General features: G+C 34.3%; 1 protein-coding gene and 3 pseudogenes across 1 annotated transcript; 1 reads left to right on the top strand and 3 right to left on the bottom strand.

Annotated features, from left to right (window-relative positions):
- Positions 1 to 1687: 1687 nt before the first annotated feature.
- LOC120156821 (tetraspanin-8-like) lies at positions 1688 to 3090 on the top strand. The gene is made up of 2 exons (XM_039168079.1): positions 1688 to 2272; positions 2660 to 3090. Exons 1-2 carry the CDS (start codon positions 1763 to 1765, stop codon positions 2963 to 2965), a joined length of 816 nt encoding a protein of 271 aa, XP_039024010.1. The 5' UTR covers positions 1688 to 1762; the 3' UTR covers positions 2966 to 3090.
- Positions 3091 to 4260: 1170 nt separating this feature from the next.
- On the bottom strand, positions 4261 to 12982 carry LOC120157257 (annotated as a pseudogene).
- Positions 12983 to 16258: 3276 nt separating this feature from the next.
- LOC120157256 lies at positions 16259 to 18727 on the bottom strand (annotated as a pseudogene).
- A 2988-nt stretch (positions 18728 to 21715) lies between these two features.
- LOC120157255 lies at positions 21716 to 24212 on the bottom strand (annotated as a pseudogene).
- Between the last annotated feature and the right edge of the window lie 544 nt (positions 24213 to 24756).

Here is a 24756-nt window from a genome sequence, read left to right as displayed (position 1 = left end):
TTTTTAATTTAAAAAGTATGAGAAATTTTGATATGGTATAAAAACAAAATAAATCCTATACGTTGAATATTAATTTTCAGTGTACTTGATAAAAACCATACATTCGTATATATTGATAAATTGAGGGAAGGATGGGATTACAATGATTTGAATCTAGTTGTGTACTAGTGGAGGTGGATATTATTTGATTATTTAACTTCAATTAATATCTTACAAAAAAATAAAAGTTTTAATTATTTTTTAAAAGAGTAACTTCGTTTTTGGTAGCATGTGAGATGCCTGCTTCTAGGAAGGGCGGAATGAATGGTTGAACAAATCGGGGGGTCACATGTCCTGTCGTGTGAATTAGAAGGTTGGGCAAACAAAGTCATCGGTTCATTGATTATAATCGCCATTTTATTTCAATTTCAACATTCATCTTAATTTAACGTTTGACTTACAGCTTAAGGGTTTTTTTTTTCCAATAAGAAGTTTAATATGGAAGGGAAAAAAATAACCTTTCTTTAAAAAAGATCGCTTAGTTGTTTATATTTTAGTTTGTGTATTTGATTTAATTAATTTTGATATTTTTCTAGTAATTTAATATGGATTTATGATCATATTTTTTTATTTTAATAAATAATATTATTCAAACTTAAAATATTTAGAAGAAACATATCATCTTTTATAATTGAAACCATTCTTTGAATTCTGTATAACTGAATTTCATAAATTTGAGCAAACACAAAGTGAAGCGTGGTTTGGTTGCATATTGCTATTATAGGTTGCGTGCAGCGGATTACTCGGAAGCGATGGAGGTCACGCACGCAGAGCTGATGGAAAAAGTGGGCTTTGAGAAATGCTAGCGTCGACACCCAATAAGCAACTACTATTATTTGCATTTATTACTCGGACCAAATCGTATTTGTTTTTTAAAACTAAATCACAATATTATTTTTTTACGGGTAAAATTTCAAAGTTATAAACATAATAATAAATAGAATCAAAGTTTAGTGTTTGGTGATGGTATAACAAATACAATAATTAAATTAAATTAAATTCACTTATACAAAAACTCTACCGTGATTCCGTATTTATTATAGTATATTTTTATACCAATTTTGCTATAATCGTACTAAATTATACCACATTCGTACTGATGGGTAAAAGAAAAATATCAAGTAAACATGATCAAGGAAATCATCCATAACTTCTACAAAATATTATTTTAATAAACAATATTTTAAGAATATTAATTTTATGAATAATTTTAAAAAGATATATATGAATAATAAAACTCTCATAACATAATATTCTAATCAATATATAATTTTTTTTTCTATAACATGAAGATAAAAAAAAGATATTAATGTAAAAAAACAAAGGTGTTAAAATTAATACAATATATTACTTGACGTAACAATAAAACTTCAATTTTTGAAAAATTCAAAAAGGCCACGTTGGGTGTCGTTTAAAAAATAACAATTTGAATTAAATAAGATTAGTTCCCGTTGATGGACGTGGTGTTAAATCCAAAATAAGGTCACATATCCCACGCGCTTGCATGTGTGAAACGTGTACAGCGCTTGACAATGATTTTGCAGGAGTAACCTCTCCAATAAACCGCAGAGAATTTTCTCACTAACTTCTTCAGAAACTCCCAACTCCTCGTTCCATATATAATCCCCCACGCCACTCTAATGTTTCTACAATTTCATGTTTCCTCTCTTTAGCCAAACGAACAGCAAATCCAGTGAATAGAACCTACCGGGATACTGAAACGATGGCGTTTCGCTTGAGCAACAACCTTGTCGGTATCCTCAACTTGATCACGTTCATCCTCTCGATCCCCATCCTCGGAGCCGGCATCTGGCTGAGCCGAGAAGGCGTGACCGAGTGCGAACGGTTCTTGGACAGGCCCGTTATCGTAATCGGGGTCTTCCTCATGTTGGTCTCCCTCGCCGGACTGATCGGCGCTTGCTGTCGCGTGACGTGGCTGCTCTGGGTTTACTTGGTCGTCATGTTCCTCCTCATCGTGCTGGGGATCGTCTTCACGATCTTTGCTTTCGCGGTGACGAATAAAGGGGCGGGAGAAGTGTTGTCCGGGAAAGGTTATAAGGAATACCGGCTCGGGGATTACTCCGACTGGTTGCAGAAAAGAGTTACTAATCAGAAGAACTGGAATAAGATTAAGAGCTGCTTGGCAGACAGTAAAGTTTGTAGTGATTTCCATGATAAATATCTTAATACCTCTCTCACGGAGTTTTACCAGGCTCACTTGTCAGCCATTCAGGTATCTTAATATATATTATATTGTTTTTCTGAGATGTGAGTTTTCTTCTTCTTCTTCTTCTTAACATAAAAATTGAATCAGAGATATATTACAATTCATATAAAGCTTTATGCTTAAAGGGATCTGGAATGAATACTTTTTGTTAGTTATATTCTTTATGTAATCTATTGACTTTATGTTGATTCTAACTTTAGGAGGATAAAGGTTCTCAACTTTTCTAAAGTGCATATTCATATAAAATATTCTGTTTTCTAAGATTTCTATTTCCTGTAAGATTACGATTCCAAGTGGTTCTCGCAAAATAGATAGTTTAGGGGATCGATTAGCAGAGTGTTCCGTCACAAATTAGACGTATCTTATTTGTTTTTGTTTTGTGTGATTGCACAGTCTGGTTGCTGTAAGCCATCCGATGACTGTCAGTTCACATACGTTGGCCCGACTAACTGGACAAGAGGGAATGTGGCGCCGGCCAATCCAGACTGCAATCTGTGGGATAATAACCTCAATACTCTATGCTTCAACTGCCAATCATGCAAAGCTGGGTTCATAGACAACCTCAAGCGTTCATGGAAGAAAGTGGCGGTTGTCAACATCGTTTTCCTCATCTTCCTTATTGTTGTATACTCTGTTGGCTGCTGTGCTTTCAGAAACAACAGGAGAGACAACGCTTATCATCAAGGCTGGAAGCCTTAACCCTCTTTCTCTGCTTACTTAGCTTCTGATGATTTTGCTTGTTCTGTTTCTATATTTGCATTTGGACCTTTTATTGTATATCTTTTATTTCCTTGCGTGGTTGTTTGCAATTTAGATCGTTCATATATATATGTATAAAAGCTCCAGATATTTGTTTTGTAATTGATGTTGAAAGCTTTCATGTTCCATCTATTGAATGTTTACATACTATGTTTGGTTTGGGGACTCCTAAAGCAAGAGGAGGAATGGGATTTAGGGACCTTCAAACTTTGAATCTTGCCCTTAAGTATTTTCCAATGAAAATTTCCTCTCATCTCAACCAAGTCACAAGTCTTGATATAACTAACCACTTCTTTTGTTCAAACCTTCACATCACTGACTTTAAAGGCTTAAGAGTCTAATGTTTTACGTGGAGACACTATTAGGGCCCAATGGAAATCCCACATTTGCAAATGTGATTCAAAACTAACGTACCAAAAAAAATCTCACATTTCTTCGATTCGAAATTATCTAAAAAAATCTCATTAAATAATGATAAAATAAAATATTATTTTTTAATAATGGATGTAAATAAGATTTAAGATAAATATGTGTCCATCTTAAAATATAAATTTTTTCAATTAATTATCTCACATTTCTTCGATTCGAAATTATCGTTCTCTCTAAAAAAACTAAGTTTAAATAATCATATTTATAAAATATATACGTTATTGGTAGATTAAAAATATTCTAAACATAAGATTCGTTTAAAGCTCTTTTTAAGAGAGTTGTGCACCCTTCCTAAACATTTATTTTTGTAATAACCTATAAAAATTTTGAACCAAAAACTTGAACCGATTCGCATAAATACATATTAAATACATATTAAAGAGTTAATATAATTTATTTATTAAATTTAAATCAAATATATAAGTTATATATTAAAATATAATATCACATTGAACATGATAATAATAAAATTAAATACATATTAAAGATAAGTTTGGACGAACACAGTAAACACATCAAATATGAAAAAAATGAAAGTAAGTCTAATATTGTAATTTAAATTCAAAAGCTGAAAGCATCAAAATCACAGCTTCTACGTTTCACTGCAAAATCACTTATCCAACGCAATTTGTAAGACAAATACATAGTGTTTACCGTTTGGTCTTGCTTTTGAATAAAAAAAGCAGTGCATTTGACGCCGGATAAGCAATAAAAGCTTATTGGTGGAGTTTCTGTGAGCCTCCGATGAGTTCCCTCGGCTCTCATCTCTTGCATTAGAATGAATGGAATTCACAAAATTTCAGCTTTCAATCAACAGTATTGAAATGGTTTACAAAATCTGTGGGTGAAATTGAAATTGTAGCGGAACCAGGTTTATGCATAATTTTCATCGGTATTAGTATATTTATCAGACAAAAGGGGTTGTTGGATCGGACTGGTCTCGTGGTGGATATCTGCCCATTCAATGACTCTAGATCTGTTTCTTTCACTTGGTAGTCTTCGGCTTTTCCCCACAGAACAATATATAAACCACCAATAACGCCAACTGCACCTATTAGGCTGAAATGAAACACACAATGAGACTGCATGCAACTCATATGTCCAAGGAATTTTTTTGCACGAAATGTTACCTGCCCATATAAAGTTTCTCATGCAAGAGCGGCGGAGCCAGTATGGACACAATGACTGTACACAAAGGATTAAACATGGCAGAAAACAGGGGTCCCCTTTGCGCTATACACCAAGCTTGAACGAAGAATGACAGCCCGGATCCGAATATGCCCTATACGGATCATGTGGTTATGTTAGGATGTGATTTTCATGGTATATAAGTGAAAAGAATTCACTTTGCTTTTTGTACATACTACAACGAGACAACAAACAAGCTCAAAACTGGAATGAAGGGTCCAATCAGACCCGGCCCAATAAATGTGCCAGATGGGCCTTGGCCCAGGGCAACATATATTTGAGGGGCATCAGTTTATAAGCCCATATATACATTATATATATATTTGACCCAAAAAATTAGCCTAAAATCCAGTGAAGCAAGCTGCCAGCACCATACACCAACTCAAGCCATCCTTGCCGTAATCACCAAATCTACAAGCAGTAACCCAAATCATCAAAATTCAATATCTACTGAATCATCCCCAAAGTCAAAGAAGAAAAAGCAACCTAAATCCTTAAATTTTTGAGAAAAATCAACAAGAGGACAAACAGGATTCGGTGGAAAAAATAGAAAAAGAGATCCATTTCGAGCACAAAAAAGGGGAAGAAATAGGATTTGAAAAAACCATTCAAGAAAAGGACCATTAGCAAGCGAAATACACGAAAATGGAGTGAGCAAAGGCAACCATTCGATTAAAAATCCTCATCCTATATGAAACACTTGTAACAGAGAGGGTAGGGTTAATTATTTACAGAGATATGAATTTTCCTTAAACAATATCATGCAACCATTTTCTGTTTTTTATTGTTTTTGAATCAAAATAAAAAAGTAAAATAAGGTTAGATGTTTACCGAGGTTATTTGAGTCATCGGAGTCCAAGACCGAAGCTTTGGATTTCTTTCGAGAGGCTGGTCTCATGGCTTTCGATCTGGGAAGACGAAGTGAGTGGAGAGAAGAGAGAGGGCCGAGCGGCTAAGGGTTCTTTGCGTGAGTGGAGTTTAGGGTGTAAATTAATCTGTGACTCACCTTTACATGACAATAGAAGACACGTTTTGTCTGGTAATACGACAATGGTAGCATGGAATTAGACACCTACTCATCTCCATGATTCATTGGTCATTTCGATTTTGTGTTTTGAACATTGCAATTTCCAGATCAATTGATTGTGAGAAAGAACAAGTCAACAACATTAACTTTGGTTACCGGCCAGGTTGTATCTTTCCCTACTAATATATTTGTTTTATTGTTTACATGCTGCTATATTTGTTTTATTGATTACTTTTAAATATGTTACCTCGAAAACAACCATCGGGTACCCAAAATAGAAAACGAAAAAAACAAGAACAAGAAATGGCTAATTCTTTACATAGGTCTTTAGATAGATTTATTATTAGACCGGTTAAACCTTCTAATAATCCGATTGGAAATTCCAATGATTTACCTAATACTTCTAATAATCCTATTGTAAATTTATGGGCATAAAATTATTATTTCGCCTAGGACATTAAAATTCATTGGTCCGGCCCTGGGTCCAGGCTTTGAGGTCTGGTTCGAAAAACAGTGTAACTACTGCCGACTGCAATGCTCCGAAGAAACACATCCAGGCGGATAAGGAAACGTGCTCGGGGTAGCTGGCTGAAGCTGGAACCTGTCGGTAAATATGTAACGATATTATTATTATTAGTGACTGAAATGTTGGACAAGTATTGGATCCAAATACCTGCAAAATGAGCCAAATGGACCAGCAACAAGCGCTTCCAAAGAGAAATAAACAACCCACCAACCAGTGCTCGCCATCCGCTCCATACAATGATTTTACCGGTAAAGCTGCTTCATTCAATAGTTTTTGGTCCCCTCAGCAGCGCCATGAAAATGGCTCCAGTGACGCAGATCAACGTGCCGACTATTTTGCCAATACTTCTCAAGCTTCGAATGTTCACCTTTTCTAATCTATAGACAAACAGTAAATAAACGGTCTGTATGTTTATTTATAACATATTGAAGAGATACCTGTTGGTAAAATAGATTGCTGCAAAACGAGGCGTTAGCACTGACTGGAAAATATTAAATAAAATAATCAATCAGAATGATAACCGTGTCGTGGTAATCCACTGCCTTAGAAGCAAATTCGCCCCGATGTGTGTAATCGCTACAATGGACGAACAACCCCCTGAGGTTAACACGGCTCTCCAAGAATTCGTACACCCGAAAAACTGGAGTGAACTTGGTGGTATTGCTCTTCTCTCAACTCAAACAACACTCAAAAGATAGGAGTGTTTCAAAGCAAATGTTTGCTTGGGATATCTCAAAGTGAATGAAATTGCCCTCTATTTATAGGCTAAATAGTGAGGGCAAAATAGTCACTTCCAAATCACAATTTAATTCTATTAATCATAGAATTAAAAACCTTTAAAAAACTGTTACAAATTGAGCATTACCAACATTCCCCCACTAATGCGAAAGAATTCTTTCGTAAAGATGAGAGCAATGAAGTAAAAACATGAGAAGAGCAATAGCGAGATTAGTTGCTTAAGCACTAGTGAACGTATCTGGAACTAGTACATAGTGATGATGAGCAATCCTTCTCTTAGATAAGTGAAACTAGTCTGGAACTTTCTAAGATTGGGGTAAACTCATAACACACAACTAACCCCTTCATCCACCAAAGTTCTCGATGTGTCTACAAAGAATATATACAAAAGCGTATATATGTTTAGCCCTCTTTCCTCAGGATTCTAATAAGTGTACTAGAAAAACGGCCCAACGTTTTTCATAGAAGGTGGCTAATCCTTCTCACTTACGTAGGTTATTTCATCAAGTTTATATCAACATAAACCACTCAAACTGAGCTATGAAATAATTAAGAGCTTTTATAATAGCTCAACCTCACAAAGAGTATGGTGACTTTCTTCAAGTTCATTATTAATGAACCACCCAAACTCTGGGATAAGAAGTCATTAAGAATAAATATTCAGCCTCATAATTCGGTGAATTCAATATGTCCTTCTCACTAGGAACTCCCATTCAATATGTCCTTCTCACTAGGAACCTCTTGGGTTTGAATTCATTAAGAGTTTAATAAAACTCATCCTCTCAAACGGTAAGTTCATCTAGTCCTTCGCGATTAGAACTACCCACTCAACTCTGGGTTATGAACTTATTAAGAATAGATATTCAACCAAAATCGGTAAATTCATCAAGTCTTTCTCACTAAGACCACCCAAAGCCTGGGCTATGAATTTATTAAGAGCAATTAAGCTCATCCTGGGCATGCACATTATTCATCATAGGGATAGGTAGTAGGAATGTGCACTATGAGTCTTTCCATGGTTTCGTTTGACCACATGGAACTTAGATAACTAAGTTGGGTATCCACCATGAATTCCTCAACCAATGGGCTTTAGGCCCATCCCCCTCGACGAATCTAGGACCAGCTTCCGACTTAACCCTTTGGTAAGCGGATCTGCTAGGTTCCTTTCCGACTTCACATACTCTAAAGAGAGCACTCCATTCTTTATTAAGTGTCTAACTGATTCATGTCTTATGCGAATGTGTCTTTTCTTACCATTGTAAGCTTGGTTCTTAGCCACACATATCGCAGCTTGTGAATCACACAACAATGAAACTGAAGGAGTCGGTCTTCCCACAACGGAATATCTGCTAACAATCTTCTGAGCCACTCGGCTTCTTGCCCAGCTAGGTCAAGAGCTATAAACTCTGTCTCCATGGTAGAACGAGCAATACAAGTCTGCTTTGATGATTTCCATGAGATTGCTGCTCCACCCAAAGTAAAAACATACCCGTCGTAGAGCTTACCTCATCATTATCAGAAACCCAGTTGGCATCACAATATCCTTCTAGTACCGCAGGAAAGCCAACAAATTCAAGTTTCCAATCCAAAGTACCCTTAAGATACTTCAGTAAGCGTTTAAGAGCAATCCAGTGCTCACCACTCGGATTATGAGTATATCTACTTAGTCTACTCACAGCATAAGCAATATCAGGCCGAGTATAGTTCTTTAAGAACATTAAATTCTGATTAATTTAGCATATTATGTTTGGGAAACGCTACTTCCTTTATTCTTAAAGAGATATATGCTAGTGTCACAAGAGTTCGAACAGGGACGACGTCAAAACTGTCAAATTTCTTTAACACTTTCTCAAGATAGTGTGCTTGACATAAAGAAAATCCCTTTCCAGTAATTTTGACTCCTAAGATTACATCAACTTCTCCCAGATCCATCATCTCAAATTTAGTGGACAAGAAACCGTTTGTTTTGTTAATGGACTCAATGTTAGAACTGAAAATCAACATGTCATCAACATACAAAACTTATGATGATGCAATCAGTATCAAACATCATCGAATACACGCAAGCATCCGAACCATTCACAACAAAACCAAAACTAAGTATAGTTTTATGAAATTTCTTGTACCATTGTTCTCATATAGATCTCCTCATCTAGATCTCCATTCAAAAATGCAGTCTTAACATCCATTTGATGTACTTGCAACTTATGAATGGAGGCTAGTGCAAATAATGCACGGATCGTTGAGATGTTCATAATGGGAGAGTAAGAATCAAAGTAGTTTAAAACAAACTTTTGAGTGAACCCTTTGACAACTAGCCTTGCCTTGTACCACTGGATTAAATCATCTTGTCTCATTTTCTTCCGGAAGATTCATTGCTACAGATTGGTTTAAATCCTCTAGGCAAGTCAACTAATTCCCAAGTATGATTAGACATTATCGATTCTAGTTCATCATTAATAGTGCTTTTCTAGAACTAGTATCGATAGATCTTATAGCCTTTTTAGGATCCTTATATAATATTTAAGCTATATGATCAGAAAGAGAGTCTAAATCATTTATCTCAGAAATAAAGGAAGTGATAAAATTTGGTCCAAATAGCCTTTTACTTCTTCTAGTCTCGAAATCAATTTCTTGAGAAGACCTAGCAGAAATACTAGAAGAAGTGGATATAATATTTTCTATTTGAGTTTATGCATTTAATCTACATTTTAAGACACCCCCACATTTCTAACATTTTAGGATATCCATAAGTGTCTTGTAAAACATGTAAACAAATACTCACTCATACTAGAGTAAAGTTTGTTATGAGTTTTAGCCATAAAACTATATTTTTAACAAACTCAAGTTTTGTTTACACATAATTCTCAAAGTTTTGAGAAGTTACAAATCATTAAAATGCATAAACCATTATAAAATAGATAATCTCTTTTCTTTCCTCTACTTAGGAAAATCACTTAGAGATTTAATAGCTACAACACACTTTTAGTAGCAATAGAGTCTATCATATACTCATTCATGATATTCATATTAGCCTTAAAGAGATCATCATATATTTTATTTACTATGACTAAATTTGGTATTCCACTCAACCAAATTAATCTCTACTCTTTTAACTTCTGCACTAAGTTTTAAGAGTTTTTATCTTGTCATAGTATTTTATAAATTGGAATAGTGAGCATAGTAATGAACAATGCACCAGGTAGGTTTCTATGAAAGAGAGGTGGTGCACTAGGCACGCTTAAGTACCAAGTCTTCATAGAACCAATCCTAGACATGCACTTTCATACTCATCACACTATTTTCCAATAAATTATTTATAGATTTTCTCTTTCTTAAGGCTTTCTTAAAGAATTATGCTTGACACTATCTTATTAAGCATATATATTTTTGGGCTCACACTACCACCTTAGCCTTAGTAGTACTATCTTAGTCTTTACTAGTGGTTTTATCTCATTTCATAGTATCCACCGAGTTTTAAAGACTATCTTAAAGGCTCATGCAATCTAATTAATGTATTTAAAAGGCATGAATTAACAGGCAACAAGTCTAAATAATTTGACCTCGCAGGTAGAATCACAATTCCAAATAGACTTGTTCACCATACATACACCATCATTCTTTGCATTATCACTTTTAATCAGCATGATCCCAAAATCCATCGTGACAATCACTTCATCTAAACCAAAGTCAAATGAAGAATATACATGGTTAGTCGCGAAATTAATTTACTAACAATAATTTTTAAAAAAATATTATTGATAGTGACAAGATCCTTATCTTTAGGATTTTGGTTCCTTATCTTCAAGAGATTGTGGAAATCAAACTCAAATTTAACAACTATTCAATTTGGAGAATCTCCTCGTTCAACATCATCACCTCACATGAAAATAAATAGTTGCATCTCCACATGAACCAAAGGTTGTTATTCTCCAAGAGAATCAATTTCCATTATAATGGAGTCATTAAATCATACTCTTTATTGCACAAATATTAGCAATATATACCCATGTATAATAGCAATATATATTCATTAAAATGAGAAATAGCTAATTCACCAATATAGCTATGTAAACACGTTAAAAGCAATAAATGCTTTTTAAAGCAGTGAGCACAAAGAATGCTAATATAGTATAAAGCTAATTGATTTATACATGAAAGGAACCGAAATAATATTCATACCAACATTTCATGCATTATTATGCATTAAAATCCCCAATGAATTATCAATAAATATTGCTTTATTATACTATTTGACTAGTATATATTGATAATAGCCTAATACCATTCGAAAGCAATAAACACACGTCTCCATTATCTTTTCAGTTTTGCAATATAAAGACAATTCATTAAAAAATTATTTGAAAACTAAAACGTTTCCTTGCTTTAAACTCATAAAGTAATGACTAATTAAACGTTTTTTCCGTTCCTTTTGTCCATAAGACCTTATAATACCATTGATGCTTATTATGAAATCATAATACTATTAATGCTTATTATAATATAAAATTTATAAATATTCAAATATTAATGGATTATAAACGACTGTTAAGAAGTATTTAACAGCTATAATACTAATGTTTCCAATTCCATGCATTTTCTCAACTTTAATTCATGCTTTAAAGTTTCCAATATTTAAATGCAGGAAAACAACCTTGTCATGCATGTTTACTGTTTGCTCTTAATAATTATAAATGAATCATGAAATTAAAGCATGACAAATTTCTAAACATTAGCAACCACAAGTTTGTTACCATATTTCTGATCATGGCACTATCAAAGTCCTTTTGATTGCAAGATTATTGAGAAAACATGGTAAATCAACAGACTAACCGAAATCGATAGCCTCAATTTCCTTCTTTAGATATTTTGGTAATCGATGCAAAAACATGTGCCTATCAGATTGTACTGTTGTCGTTTGTAGCAGCAGTATAGTATTTGCTTCTAAATTGTTGGTAAAATAGATTGCTGCAAAACGAGGCGTTAGCACTGACTGGAAAATATTAAATAAAATAATCAATCAGAATGATAACCGTGTCGTGGTAATCCACTGCCTTAGAAGCAAATTCGCCCCGATGTGTGTAATCGCTACAATGGACGAACAACCCCCTGAGGTTAACACGGCTCTCCAAGAATTCGTACACCCGAAAACTGGAGTGAACTTGGTGGTATTGCTCTTCTCTCAACTCAAACAACACTCAAAAGATAGGAGTGTTTCAAAGCAAATGTTTGCTTGGGATATCTCAAAGTGAATGAAATTGCCCTCTATTTATAGGCTAAATAGTGAGGGCAAAATAGTCACTTCCAAATCACAATTTAATTCTATTAATCATAGAATTAAAAACCTTTAAAAAACTGTTACAAATTGAGCATTACCAACAATACCATTATCACGTACCCAACAATGGATGCCATAACAAAAGTGATGGCCGGGACTAGATTTGCCATTGCACTTGCCGTTGCTGAAGTGGCCAAGTATAGACCCTCATAATAGATATTCTGATTGATTGCAATCCTGTATAAACATTCTGACCTTAAGAAAATGGACTCAAAACATATACAAATGAAAGAGAGAAAAAAAAGGTACCCAATAAGTGAGGCTATGAATATCGAAGAAAATCTATTTAGTATTTTAGTCCCATTGAAGGGCAGCCTGATTTCCTCCTGTAGACCAAGGTGATTAATTAATGCTACAAAACATCACGGACAGATGCACGTTTGAGAGCATAGTATTATGCTTGACAACATAGTACTAAAAATATACTTATTTTTAAGAAATAAATCGCTATATCAACCTTGATATGCTTGAGAGAGAGAGAGAGAGAGAGAGTGAAATGCACCTGCATAGATAAGCGACGGGTGCCACCGCCAAAGTAGCGACTGCTTGCCGGTAAACGACGAGGACACGAGGACTCATGCCTTGCAACATAGCTGCTCTGGTGACGAGTGCAACAGCTGCATAGCCCATCTGTAATCCCACCATAGCCATTGCATGCTTGTAATCTCCCCACACACCCATCTCTCCCGATACTAAACACAGGGAAAGACCTAAGAGCAGCAGACCAACGAAAGTGTCGGAAAAATGTTGCGATTATTCTAGATATATAAGCACCGCCAGATAAGCTTCAATTTCTAAATTATATATATATATACGCTTAATATTGAAATAAGTGATTAAATTATGTCTCGAAAAATGTTTTAATTATTAAAGATTTTTTGCTAAAATTAAGTGCTAACGTTTTCTCCGTTACTATTTTAGGTGCTCGAACGTTAAATGTTAAGTGACACATGCCACGTTTTGATAATTTTGAGAATTTTTATTTAAAATAAAATATATTTAAAAAGAAACTTAATTTTTTTTCAAATCTTAAAAAAAACCCAAATTTTTTAAAACTTTAATTTTAATCCTGTTGTAACCACTGGCTGCCACCAACGCCGTTAATCGACCGAACACTCAACAACGTGTGACCGATCAGCCACCCACGACCAAAATCTCCATACTTTCGCCACCGATCGAACACCAAAAAACGGTGTAAATGAAAGATTTTATTTTAAGGTTTTGAAGGATTTATATTTAGGAATTTATAGATTTAGGGAGATTTTTGTTCAATTGGTTGCGAAAATATGGGGGTTTTCGTCGTGGGTGGTTGATCGGTCACACGTCGTTGGGTGTTCGGTTGATTGACGGCGTTGGTGGCGGCAGTAAAGGGATTAAAATTAAAGTTTTAAAAGCTTTGGTTTTTTAAGATTACTTAATAGAGATTTTTAACGGTGGTAACGCCAAACACCTAAAATATTTTTGGAGGCATAATTTGAGCACTTTTTTTGTGTTAAGCCACATGTATATATATATATATATATATATATATATATATATATATGGAACTATATGACAATACATACATTATGAACGTATTTCCATACTTATCAGCTCAAAGGGTGTTTCAAAATTTGATATTTTCCTTTTTTTTTATAAGAAAGTGCTAATAACGCGATTTGTTTTTATTCCATATTACGTAGACTAAACAAAATTAAAGATCATTAAAGATAAATATTACTATTCCTTTGCCAAAATAAACCTTGCTATTTTCATTTTAAGATCTTACATGCACCGCGTGCATGAGTGATATTTTGCAAATCACAAACCAAATTACTATTTATTATTGACCAAGCCATATTCTTGGGCCTACCAGCTGCAATCAAAAGAGTTTTTTTGGACTCTTTTTCCATTAATATATTGTGGTGATAATTTGGTTTGGTTAGCAAAAAAAAAAAGTAAACTATGAGTTTAATATTTAAACTATCAGTTTTGGTTCATTTTAGTACTTAAACTTTCATTTTTTTTTCAAAATCAGACCTAACATTTTGTTTTTATTTTATTTTAATATCTCATTATTAAAAACTTAACTCATTTAGTACCTAAACTATCAGTTTTGCTACGCTTTAGTACCTAAACTTTCAAAAAAAAAATCAAACTTAACGTTAAGTTTTTAACGGTGGTACGAAAATGAAACAAAAACTAAATGTTATATATGACTTTGAAAAAATTGAAAGTTTAAGTACTAAAATAGATCAAAACTAATAGTTTAGATACTAAATGCATTGTTTACCCTAAAAAGTAAAAAAAAAACAAATATCTTGGTTATGGATCAAAACATACAGACAGACCAAAGCCAAGCCCTTCAAGGTGATGTTTGCATGTGGCAATTTGACCTGACAAAGATGAAACGTGGCTTTGCACGTGGTCTTTGTTGGCTACGTGGACTCATGCTCCTCCTGCCTTGCCCTGGCCTGGACATTGGATATAACAATAATAATAATAATTTATATAAATTATAATGTTTAAATTAATTATAAATTCTTATTTTTATATTAAATATGATTATAGTTTAAAATATTTGAAACATACAGTCTCTTAAATATAATTATTATAATAAGTATTATTTTTTTGAAAAGAAACAATAAATATTAAGATAAATTACACATTTAGTATCTTATTATTACTATTGTTTCATTTTAATCATTAAATTATTATTTTTATTTCAAAATTCCATTAAATATTACATTTTAGTTTTATTTTGGTCACTTACTGTTAAAAAATTAATGGTGATATTGATATGGCACCATCAGGTATTAACATATCATCATTGGAAAATATTAAAAAAATACTATATCGATAATTCTATTAATTTTTCAACGATATGTGACAAAAATGAAATCAAAACATAATGTTATAGATGACCAAAATAGAAAAAAATTGATAGTTTAAATACTAAACATATAGTTTACTCTAAATAATATTAAGGCAGTAGAAAGTAGACTTGAAATAGACTAGTTCCTCCTCGTTGTAACCGGCATGTACCCGCTGTGTCATTGACAGCTCGTTCATTCATAGATAGGATTACATTAATGTGACGTTAACATATACGATTTTTATGTAAATTATGCTGTGTAACTAGTTTGTTAGTAAAAGTTAATTAATTATTAGAAACATTATTGTGTCGTAAATTTGACCACCATTAATCACATGATTTATGCTTATCTTTCCACTTCTATCACATATAATGCAATTCTACAAAACCTAGAATTAACTTTGTTTTAGTGACGTTCTTCATCATTTGGGTATTAATAACAGTGCTGTATTTACCAATAGGGTTGGCTCATATTAATTAAATTGGAGTGTTAACCATTTATATTATATTAATCATCTTTATAATATTTATATACATGTAACTAGTTATATAGATAGTTATTTATATATTAAAATGAGATTAGTAATTAATATAATAACATAATTACTTATTTAATTAATTATATATATGGACGAACATATTATTTTATACTAAGATTAAGCTTTTAAAATTTTAGGTGGATGAGAACTTATAAAATTTTCGAGAGCTAAAACAAATTATCAATAGAAAATATAAAAATATTTAAAATATATGATAATTTGAAATTTGTATGAAAACAACTGCCCTGGTCTACCCTCGATCCATCCCTAATTACATGTATAATATTAAATAAATAAGAATTATAAATTAAATTCATAACATTTATATACATAATATCATTAATAAATAATATTTTTATATATAATGTAGTTTTTATTAGTCATATGCTATAGTATAATATCGTTATAGTTTATAAAGTTTCAGAAATATTTAAATATGTTTAAATTTTCCTAATTTAAACTGATTCTATATTAACAAAGTCTGAATATAAAAACATCTAAATTGAAAACACAGAATTATAGGTGGACACCATGCTATTGGGTGACATGAACACAGAGTTACACCAATGAATCATCCTAACATGGTCTTAGGGTTTAATCAATCCATTGTTGTTTTTGTACAACCAGCACAGAATTGTTGCCACCAAAATCAGCAGACGAAAGTAGGTCCCCGATAATTCCAATCTCTTGAAATTCTGTCCATTCATGGAGACCCATGGTCTGGGGATCTTCACGTTTATATCGTCTCCCAACAATGAAAAGCTGGTAATTATCCACAATGGATCGAAGAAAATCTAAAGTTTCAGGTCCATCACTTACCTGTTTCTCAATGTGTGTTATGTATGAACAAACTTCTTTAACATTTCTCAGCATTATCTCATCCTGCATTGTCTCAGTATCATCAGCTAGAATCCTATTTCCAGACGTGAGATGAATTACTGTCAGTTGAACGTTTTTGTTTTCGGACATGCGTATACCTAAAGCAAGAGCCTCCTGGTCATCTTTACCCCCCAAGAAAATAACAGCAATGCTATATGATGAAAAGCCGTCAAACGATGACTGTGAGAAGGAGCGGTTTAAACGGCATCGACCTTCGACTAGGATCCCTATCGAACAAGGAGCCCTTTCAAGCATATTGTAGTTCAGGCTCCTTATGTTTTGATCTTCCGATTCGGTGCTACCATCAAAGTGCCATCGGCGGTGAAATGGAAGTATATAAAGGATGTGTGGTGGTCCAGGGCGAGGTTACATATATCCTCATACATCAGATTTGTCGGTGACACCGCCGTGAATGCTTTTACCGTTACGGATTCCCAGTTGTCCCGCTCGAACCGTTTAAACGAGAGGACAACGTTCTCAGAGTACGATTCGTTGGAAAGGGTGTACTGATTCATGTCATGAGAGATGAAAAGTGGAGTGGCTCGCCCACTGAGCTTTATAAGGTGAAGAACATGAACAACAATGGGACTTTCTGGGGTGGAGGTACTGAGGATGTCAATGATGGAATTGACATTAGCCGGGACATGAATGCAACTAATCATGCGAAGATCCTCGTTGTGCCTGCAATGCATGATGCTCCTTTTATGGTAACTTGCATACTTTCTCGATGGATTGTAGAGGGTTTTCACAAGCATTGGCACAATGCTTGCTACCACAACGACGATTAGAGTCATGCAAACGAAGATAGGCGTTGTTATAACCTGCAATTTTTCGACAATAAGTATGGTTGTGAAATTTACGTAAACCATACAACAGGAGAAGTTAAAGAAACATACATTGCGATCATACATGGAGCTATAGATAGCCATGTCAACGACACCTTTGCTTATCATTATAAAAGCAAACGCCAAAGCATCTCTTGCGGGAATTTATTCAAGAAGGAAAGAATGAAGGAGACTCCAAATTTGACAATTAAAGCCACAATAGCGGAAAATGCTTGGTGTTTGACAAAGGGGCTGCTGTCATTGAGGTAAGTAAAATCAATCCTCATGCCGCATGTTGAAGCAAACAAAGGCATAAGAAAGCCTGAAACAACAGGGTCCAGTTTCTCCACCAGGGCAGATCCTAAAGGGGGTCCATCTTGGATAGCCAATCCCGCTAGAAATGGACCAAAGGGAACAAATATTTTAAAATAAGTGGAAAGCTGATGTGAAACCATGAAGGCCAAAATTGCAGCATAAAGGAAAACACCTTTTATCTTCCCATCCCCAGCTATTTTTCTCACTTTCCATTTCAATAGAGGTCGAAAACAAAACATCAATACACAAAAATAGATTGTTGCCCTTTGGAAATGTATAATAACTCTTTCCAGACCTCGTTTTCGTGCTGCAACCAACCCTTGGCAAATAGTCAATAGAAATAGCGACAACACGTTACCTACGAGGGCCGATGATAGGCTAAGCCTACCGAGTTCCGAATTCAGGAGCTTCAGCTCACTGAGTAGGCTATGTACTACCGGAAACGATGTCGCCGAATAAGCTAGTGCAAGAACGGAAACTTCGTTAATTGCGTTGTAATTTGTTATTTCTTCACGATCGGACCCAGCCATTAACAAGCAAATTATGAAAGGCACCATCACTGTTAGGATACCAATACACATCGTCTTCTTTCCGGATCTGTATGTCATGCTAAAATCCATCTTCACCCCAGTTAGAAATAAATACAACATAAAGCCGAAAGTTGCCACCGAACCCAGAATTGAAACACTCTCCTCAGACATTATAATAAGTGCTTTTTCACGGTCGAGAACCGTAGGACCCAATATTATCCCTGCCTGCATTTACAACAAAAAAAGTTAATTAGGAATGAAGTATTAAAATGAAAAAAAAAGAGTATGCAGACACATACAAGAATCTGGGATATGAATGTAGGCATCCGGAGGCGCTTGAGCACAAAATGAATGGCTTGAGTGAGAATGAAAGTGAGTACAATCTGGAGTTCAAGCCTTGGCGCAGAGTAGTCCAGGATGTTTTCAGGTTTCACATTGGAGAGCAATGTCATCAAGCCAGGTGCGTTGACTTTGGGAGGATAACTAAGACAAATTTCTTCCTCCACTGTTTCCATCGTGTCCCGGGACTGCCTTCAAAGCTATTGAATGCGGTGGAAAGAAAATAGATATAGAAAGGAGATTGAATTGAATGAAATGAACGATGGGAATCATTGCTTATATTAAGTTTCTTGTTTTTTCTAACATGTTTTTTCAGTTTCTTAACTGTGGATTTGCATTTTGGTCTAACAAGTTCTTGTTGTTTGCTCACCATGTATCTTTGTTTGTTCCAACGAACTTGTAATTCTGTTTTAGGATAAACGACGTATTCACCTAATTTTTCATGTAAATTTGTTTTCATCATACAATATTTTTTAAATCATAGTTAAAGTTATGTTTTTGGATTAATAATCGATGTTTAATCTATTTATCAATTATTTAAGATCGAGTTTTACGAAGACCCGTTATGAGGAGGCCCTCCCAACTCAGTTTCTCCATTCACAAATGTTAGGATTCAAATTTCTAACTTTATTTAAGGGATTTAGTGTCTCCTCTCACTATACTAATTAATTATTGATGACAATCCTTAACTATTAACCAACAGGAGTTGATTCAAGTGGTTAGCAGCTCGAGACTCACCCACCAAAATTAGGTGTGTGACGCATGTCAGTCTAGATTAATCAAGACGAAACCTTGGAACTAGGATGATAACCAAAAAAGAAAAATGTAATTAACCACTAAATTTTGTTATAGATAAGATGAAGGTAATATTATAAGTAATGAAAATATAAATTATAAATAAAATTTAATTTTAAAAGAAATTATTAACTTTTATATTTTATAAGAAATTGATTTTTCAATTTTTTAAAGAATCGTTATCGTAATATAATATCAATTTTATAATGCGCGAACCGGACTATCTTAGTGGTTAAAGAGATTATTGTTATCTCTATAAGTTTCAGATTCGAGCACCATAAATATAAAGGTATTTATGATTTCATTGTCAAATTATTGAGAACTTTTAGAACAAATATTATCTAATAATTAACAAAAAAAAATATCAATTTTATATTAAATTTAATATATATTTTATAAACTTTAAAAATTCAATATCGAAAACAAAATATATTAAACCAATATATTTGAACAAACCATTTAATATTTATCCATAGGTACTGCAAAGTGGGCTCCCAACCAAAAAAAATATTTGAGAATTATTTTAAGATCTAAATCATTTGGTACGGTATTCATGAAATTTATTATAAGATGACGAGTTTTATAAAATATATTTAAAAAATAAGTGACTAATTCAAATTATTTATTATATTTTATAGAATACGTTATCACTTGACGATGAATTCCATATACACTATAACAAGTGTCCTAAATCTTAAAATAATTCTTAAATACCGTGTTATTCTAAATTTTCCCCACATGCATTATTTAGCCGAAGAAGTACAAAGTGGAATCCAAATTGAGCTGGGCAATTAAGTTCAAATACAAAAATGATGTAGTAAAGTTTCCCAAAATTTATCACATTTGAGTAAATACGTAGAAGGCTAAGACTCGAGAACTTATTAATAGCTCTTAATTAAAAATCAGGTGTATAATTTTTTTTTTTTTATTTTAAATATTTTAAATATTTCTCATCTAAGATATATATTTAATATTTTTGATGTTATTATATTAGATATCTACACTATTATGGTCATTGGAAAAATTATTATTTAACTCGTGTTGCATTTATTTATATATATATATATATATTAAATTTTTATTTTAAAAAATTTATAATATTATTATTTTTTAATAACCTCATTTTTTTTAAAAAAATATAAAAAAAATTCTTAAAATATCTAATTTTAATTCTCTTATTGTCGCCCACCACTACTAATGCCGTCGCCCTTGCCGGCAGTGATGGTCCCAAAACCTTATACAACAATACTGCTGTCACGATAGCTTGTATCATCGACACCAGCTAATAATCTCTGGTGAATAGTTTTAATTTGCATGTGGGGGTGTGGGGGAACGGTGGAGATAATTTGCAGGCGAAAAGGTGGTTTTAATTTGCAGAAGTGAGGTTTTGATTTGAAAAGGAGAAAGGTGCGTAGTGGGTGCCGCAAGCATTGGACGGCAAGAATTGAGGCGACGGAATTCGTCCGGTCAGTGATGGTCCATTGCGTGTTTGCTTTTGTTTATTGTTTTCTCCTTCGACATCGTTGGAGTTTCAACCGGTCGGCACTATTGGAATTTCGGCCGATGGATAGTGTTAGTGATGATCGATAAACGGGTAAAAAAGAATGACGTAGGAAATAAAGAAGGGTTGGCAATAGCGTAGTGAGTATGCAGTGTCTAACACGTGGCATTTGAGCAATTCAAAATATTTAGTTTAGTTTAGGATTAGCTAATTCAAAACCATGTCTTGTTAGTTGATTTTGTTCACTTTGTATTTTTATTGTGTATTAGAACCACTTTGAATTAGTTGGGGTTGCAACCTTATTACCATACTCCTTTTATTTGTCAATTGCTGTCATCTTATTCAATGAGCTTGCAGTTTGGAGAGACATCTTTATATAGCAAATAACATCGTTACTGGTTCGAATTAATTGTTACTTATAAGAATTTGGCAACATTTTGTTCATACAAGGTTTACCCCTGCATGTTCAGTTAACAGGGAATAGAGTGTGAGATAGTCGGTATGATTTTTTTCGTTAGTAAAACAATATTGGAATGAATATTAAAGTACGATTATGGATTACACATTAAAAGATCCCAGACACCTTGATAGATGCTGAGATAAAAATTGTTGTTGCGGAGCAGCATAGTGTACAAGATAAATCCTGAGTTAAATGTTCATAACAAGCATCAATGTTAAACCTGTCAATTCCGTAAAACTCTATGTTCTGCTTGAAATTTTCTCGCAGTATCAGTGGCACATCCGACGAGAATAAGAATCCAAGTGCCTGCAAATCCTCGGAATGAAGTCAAGTGTGTGGTTTGCTCAATCACGCACCTTGCTGCTTCAGTTCATTAACATCATAAGGGTCATACTGTAGCAAAATGTACTAGTAAATGAAAAATGCGATGATGAGCAAAGAAAACGATGATTTGTATTGGGGCTTAATTAATCCATTGTTGTTTTTGTACAATCAACACAGAATTGTTGCCACCAAAATCAGCAGATGAAAGTAGGTCCCTATAATTCCAATCTCTTGAAATTCTGACCATTCATGGAGACCCATGGTCTGGGGATCTTCACGTTTGAATCGTCTCCCAACAATGAAAAGATGGTACTTGTCCACAATGGATCGAAGAAATTTTAAAGTTTCAGGTCCAATACTTGCCTGCTTCTCAATGTGTGTTATGTTTGAACAATTCTCTTTAACATTTCTCAGCATTATCTCATCCTGCATTGTCTCGGTATCATCAGCTAGAATCATATTCCAGATGTGAGATGAACTATAGTTAGATGAACGTTTTTGTTTTCGGACATGCGTAGACCTAAAGCAAGAGCCTCCTGATCATCTTTACCCCCCAAAATATCACAGCAATGTTATATGATGAAGAGCTGGCTAACGACGATTGTGAGTTGGAGCAGTTTAAATGATGTCGACCTTCGACCAGAATCCCTATCGAGCAAGGAGCCCTTTCAAGCATATTGCAGTTCAGGCTCCTTATGTTTAGATCTTCCAATTCGATGCTACCATCAAAGTGCCATCGGCGGTGAAATGGAAGTATTATAAAGGATGTGTGGTGGTCCAGGGCGAGGTTACATGTATCCTCGTACATCATATTCGTTGGTGACACTGCGGTGAACACTTTCACCGATATGGCTCCACAGCTGTCCCGCTCTAACCGTTTAAACGAGACGATAACGTTCTCCGAGTAGGAGTTTCCGCAAAGGGTGTACTGATTCTTTTCATGAGAGATGAAGAGTGGAGTGGCTTGCCCACTAAGCTTATAAGGTGAAGCACATGAAGAGCAATGGGACTTCTGTGGTCGAGGTACTGAGGATGTCAATGATGGAATTGACATTAGGCGGGACATGAATACAACTAATCATTCGAAGCTCCTCGTTGTGCTTGCAATGCATGATGCTCCTTTTCTGGTAACATGTATACTTTTTCGATGGATCGTAGAGGGTTTTCACAAGCACTGGCACAATGCTTGCTACCACAATGACGATGAGAGACATGTAAGCGAACATAGGCGCTGTTAGAACCTGCAATTTTTCGACAATAAGTATGGCTGTAAAATTTATGTAAACCATACAGCCGGAGGAGTTAAAAAACATACCCTGCGATCATACATGTTGCTATAGATAGCCATCTGAACGATACCTTTGCTTATCATTACAAAAGCAAAGGCCAAAGAATCCCTTGTGGGGATTTTATTAAAGATGGAAAGAAGGAAGGAGACTCCAAATTTGACAATTAAAGCCACAATAGCGGAAAGTGCTTGGTGTTTGACAAAGGGGCTGCTGTTGTTGAGGTAAGTAAAATTAATCCTCATGCCGCATGTTGAAGCAAACAAAGGCATAAGAAAGCCTGAAACAACAGGGTCCAGTTTCTCCACCAGAGCAGATCCCAGAGGGGGTCCATCTTGGATAGCCAACCCCGTTAGAAATGGACCATAGGGAAGCAATATTCCAAAAACAACGGTAAGCTTATGTGAAACCATGAACCCCGAAATCGCAGCATAAAGGCAAGCACCATTTATCTTCCCACCTCCAACCCTTTTTCTCACCATCCATTTTATTAGAGGTCGAAAACAAAACACCAGTATAACAAGAAAGATTATAGCCTTTTCGAAAAGTGCAATAGCAGTTTGCCGACCTCCTTTTCGTGCTGCAACCATCCCTTGGCAAATAGTCAATAGAAACAGCGACAACATGTTACCTATGAGGGCTGATGATAGGCTAAGCCTTCCGAGTTCCGAATTCAGGAGCTTCAGCTCAGTGAGTAGGCTATGTATTACCGGAAACGAAGTCGCCGAATATGATACTGCAAGAACAGAAAGTTCAATTTCGTTGTTCCGCTTTATTTCTTCTTGATCCGACTTAACCATAAACAAGCAAACTGAAAGGCACCAACACTGTAAGGATACCAATACACAGCGCCTTCTTTCCGGATCTGTATGTCATGCTAAAATCCATCTTCACCCCAGTTAGAAATAAATAAAACATATAGCCGAAAGCCGTCACCGTACCCGATTGAAAATCATAGGACCCAACATTACATTTACATCAAAAACGTTAGGAATGAAGTATTAAAAATGAAAAAAGATGTAGGAGAGAGTATGCAGCACATACAAGAATCTGGGATATTAATATAGGCATCCGGAGGTGGTTAAGCACAAAATGAATGGCTTGAGTGAGAATGAAAGTGACTACAATCTGGAGTTCAAGCCTTGGCGCAGAATAGTCCATGGGGTTTCCAAGTTTAACATTGGACAACAATGTCATCAAGCCAGGTATGTTGAGTTTGGGAGGAAAAGTAAGACAGATTTCTTCCTTCACTGTTTCCATCGGACTGCCTTGAAAGCTATTGAATGCGGTGGAAAGAAAAGAGCTAGATTGAGAGGAGATTGAATTGAATGAAATGGACGACGGTAATCATTGCTTATATCAAGTTTCTTGTTGTTTCAAATATCTTTTTTCAGGTGGTTGTTCATTTTGGTCTCACACCACATTTGTTCCAACCAACATACAGTTTTTCAAACCATACACTTAGATTTTTCTTTCTTTCTCATTTTAGGTTTTTGTTTTGTTTGTGCTGATATTATCGCTGGACTTTGAATCTTATTTTATCATAATTGTTGTCTTTTCTTTTCATCCTTTTTTTTGTATTATTTTATTTAATATTTTATTTTTATATTTTATTTTTTCAATGTTAAATTTGATGTTACCTATCCAATTAGTGTTTATTTGGTTATTTTGTTCATCTATCCTTAATTAGTATTCACGATCAATTCTCTCATATTGATAAATGCTCACAATCTCAAATAGGCCACACTTGAATTGTGAAAATGTTATTATGGTTGTATTCATTTTATATCAATGTCGATGATGTTTATTTTTCATTACATACAATAGTGTTGATATATT

Source organism: Hibiscus syriacus, unplaced genomic scaffold, assembly GCF_006381635.1.
Source record: "Hibiscus syriacus cultivar Baekdansim isolate YM2019G1 unplaced genomic scaffold, ASM638163v2 tig00111238_pilon, whole genome shotgun sequence".
NCBI lineage: Eukaryota > Viridiplantae > Streptophyta > Magnoliopsida > Malvales > Malvaceae > Hibiscus > Hibiscus syriacus.
Note: the sequence above shows the minus strand (reverse complement) of the source record. Positions and strands in the feature narration are given on the sequence as shown.

Excerpts from the sequence above, each read along its gene's own strand:
- LOC120156821 (XM_039168079.1), top strand. The coding sequence starts at position 1,763 with ATGGCGTTTCGCTTGAGCAACAACCTTGTCGGTATCCTCAACTTGATC. Across the intron at positions 2,273-2,659 it reads CTCACTTGTCAGCCATTCAG|TCTGGTTGCTGTAAGCCATC; the intron begins GTATCTTAATAT and ends GTGATTGCACAG.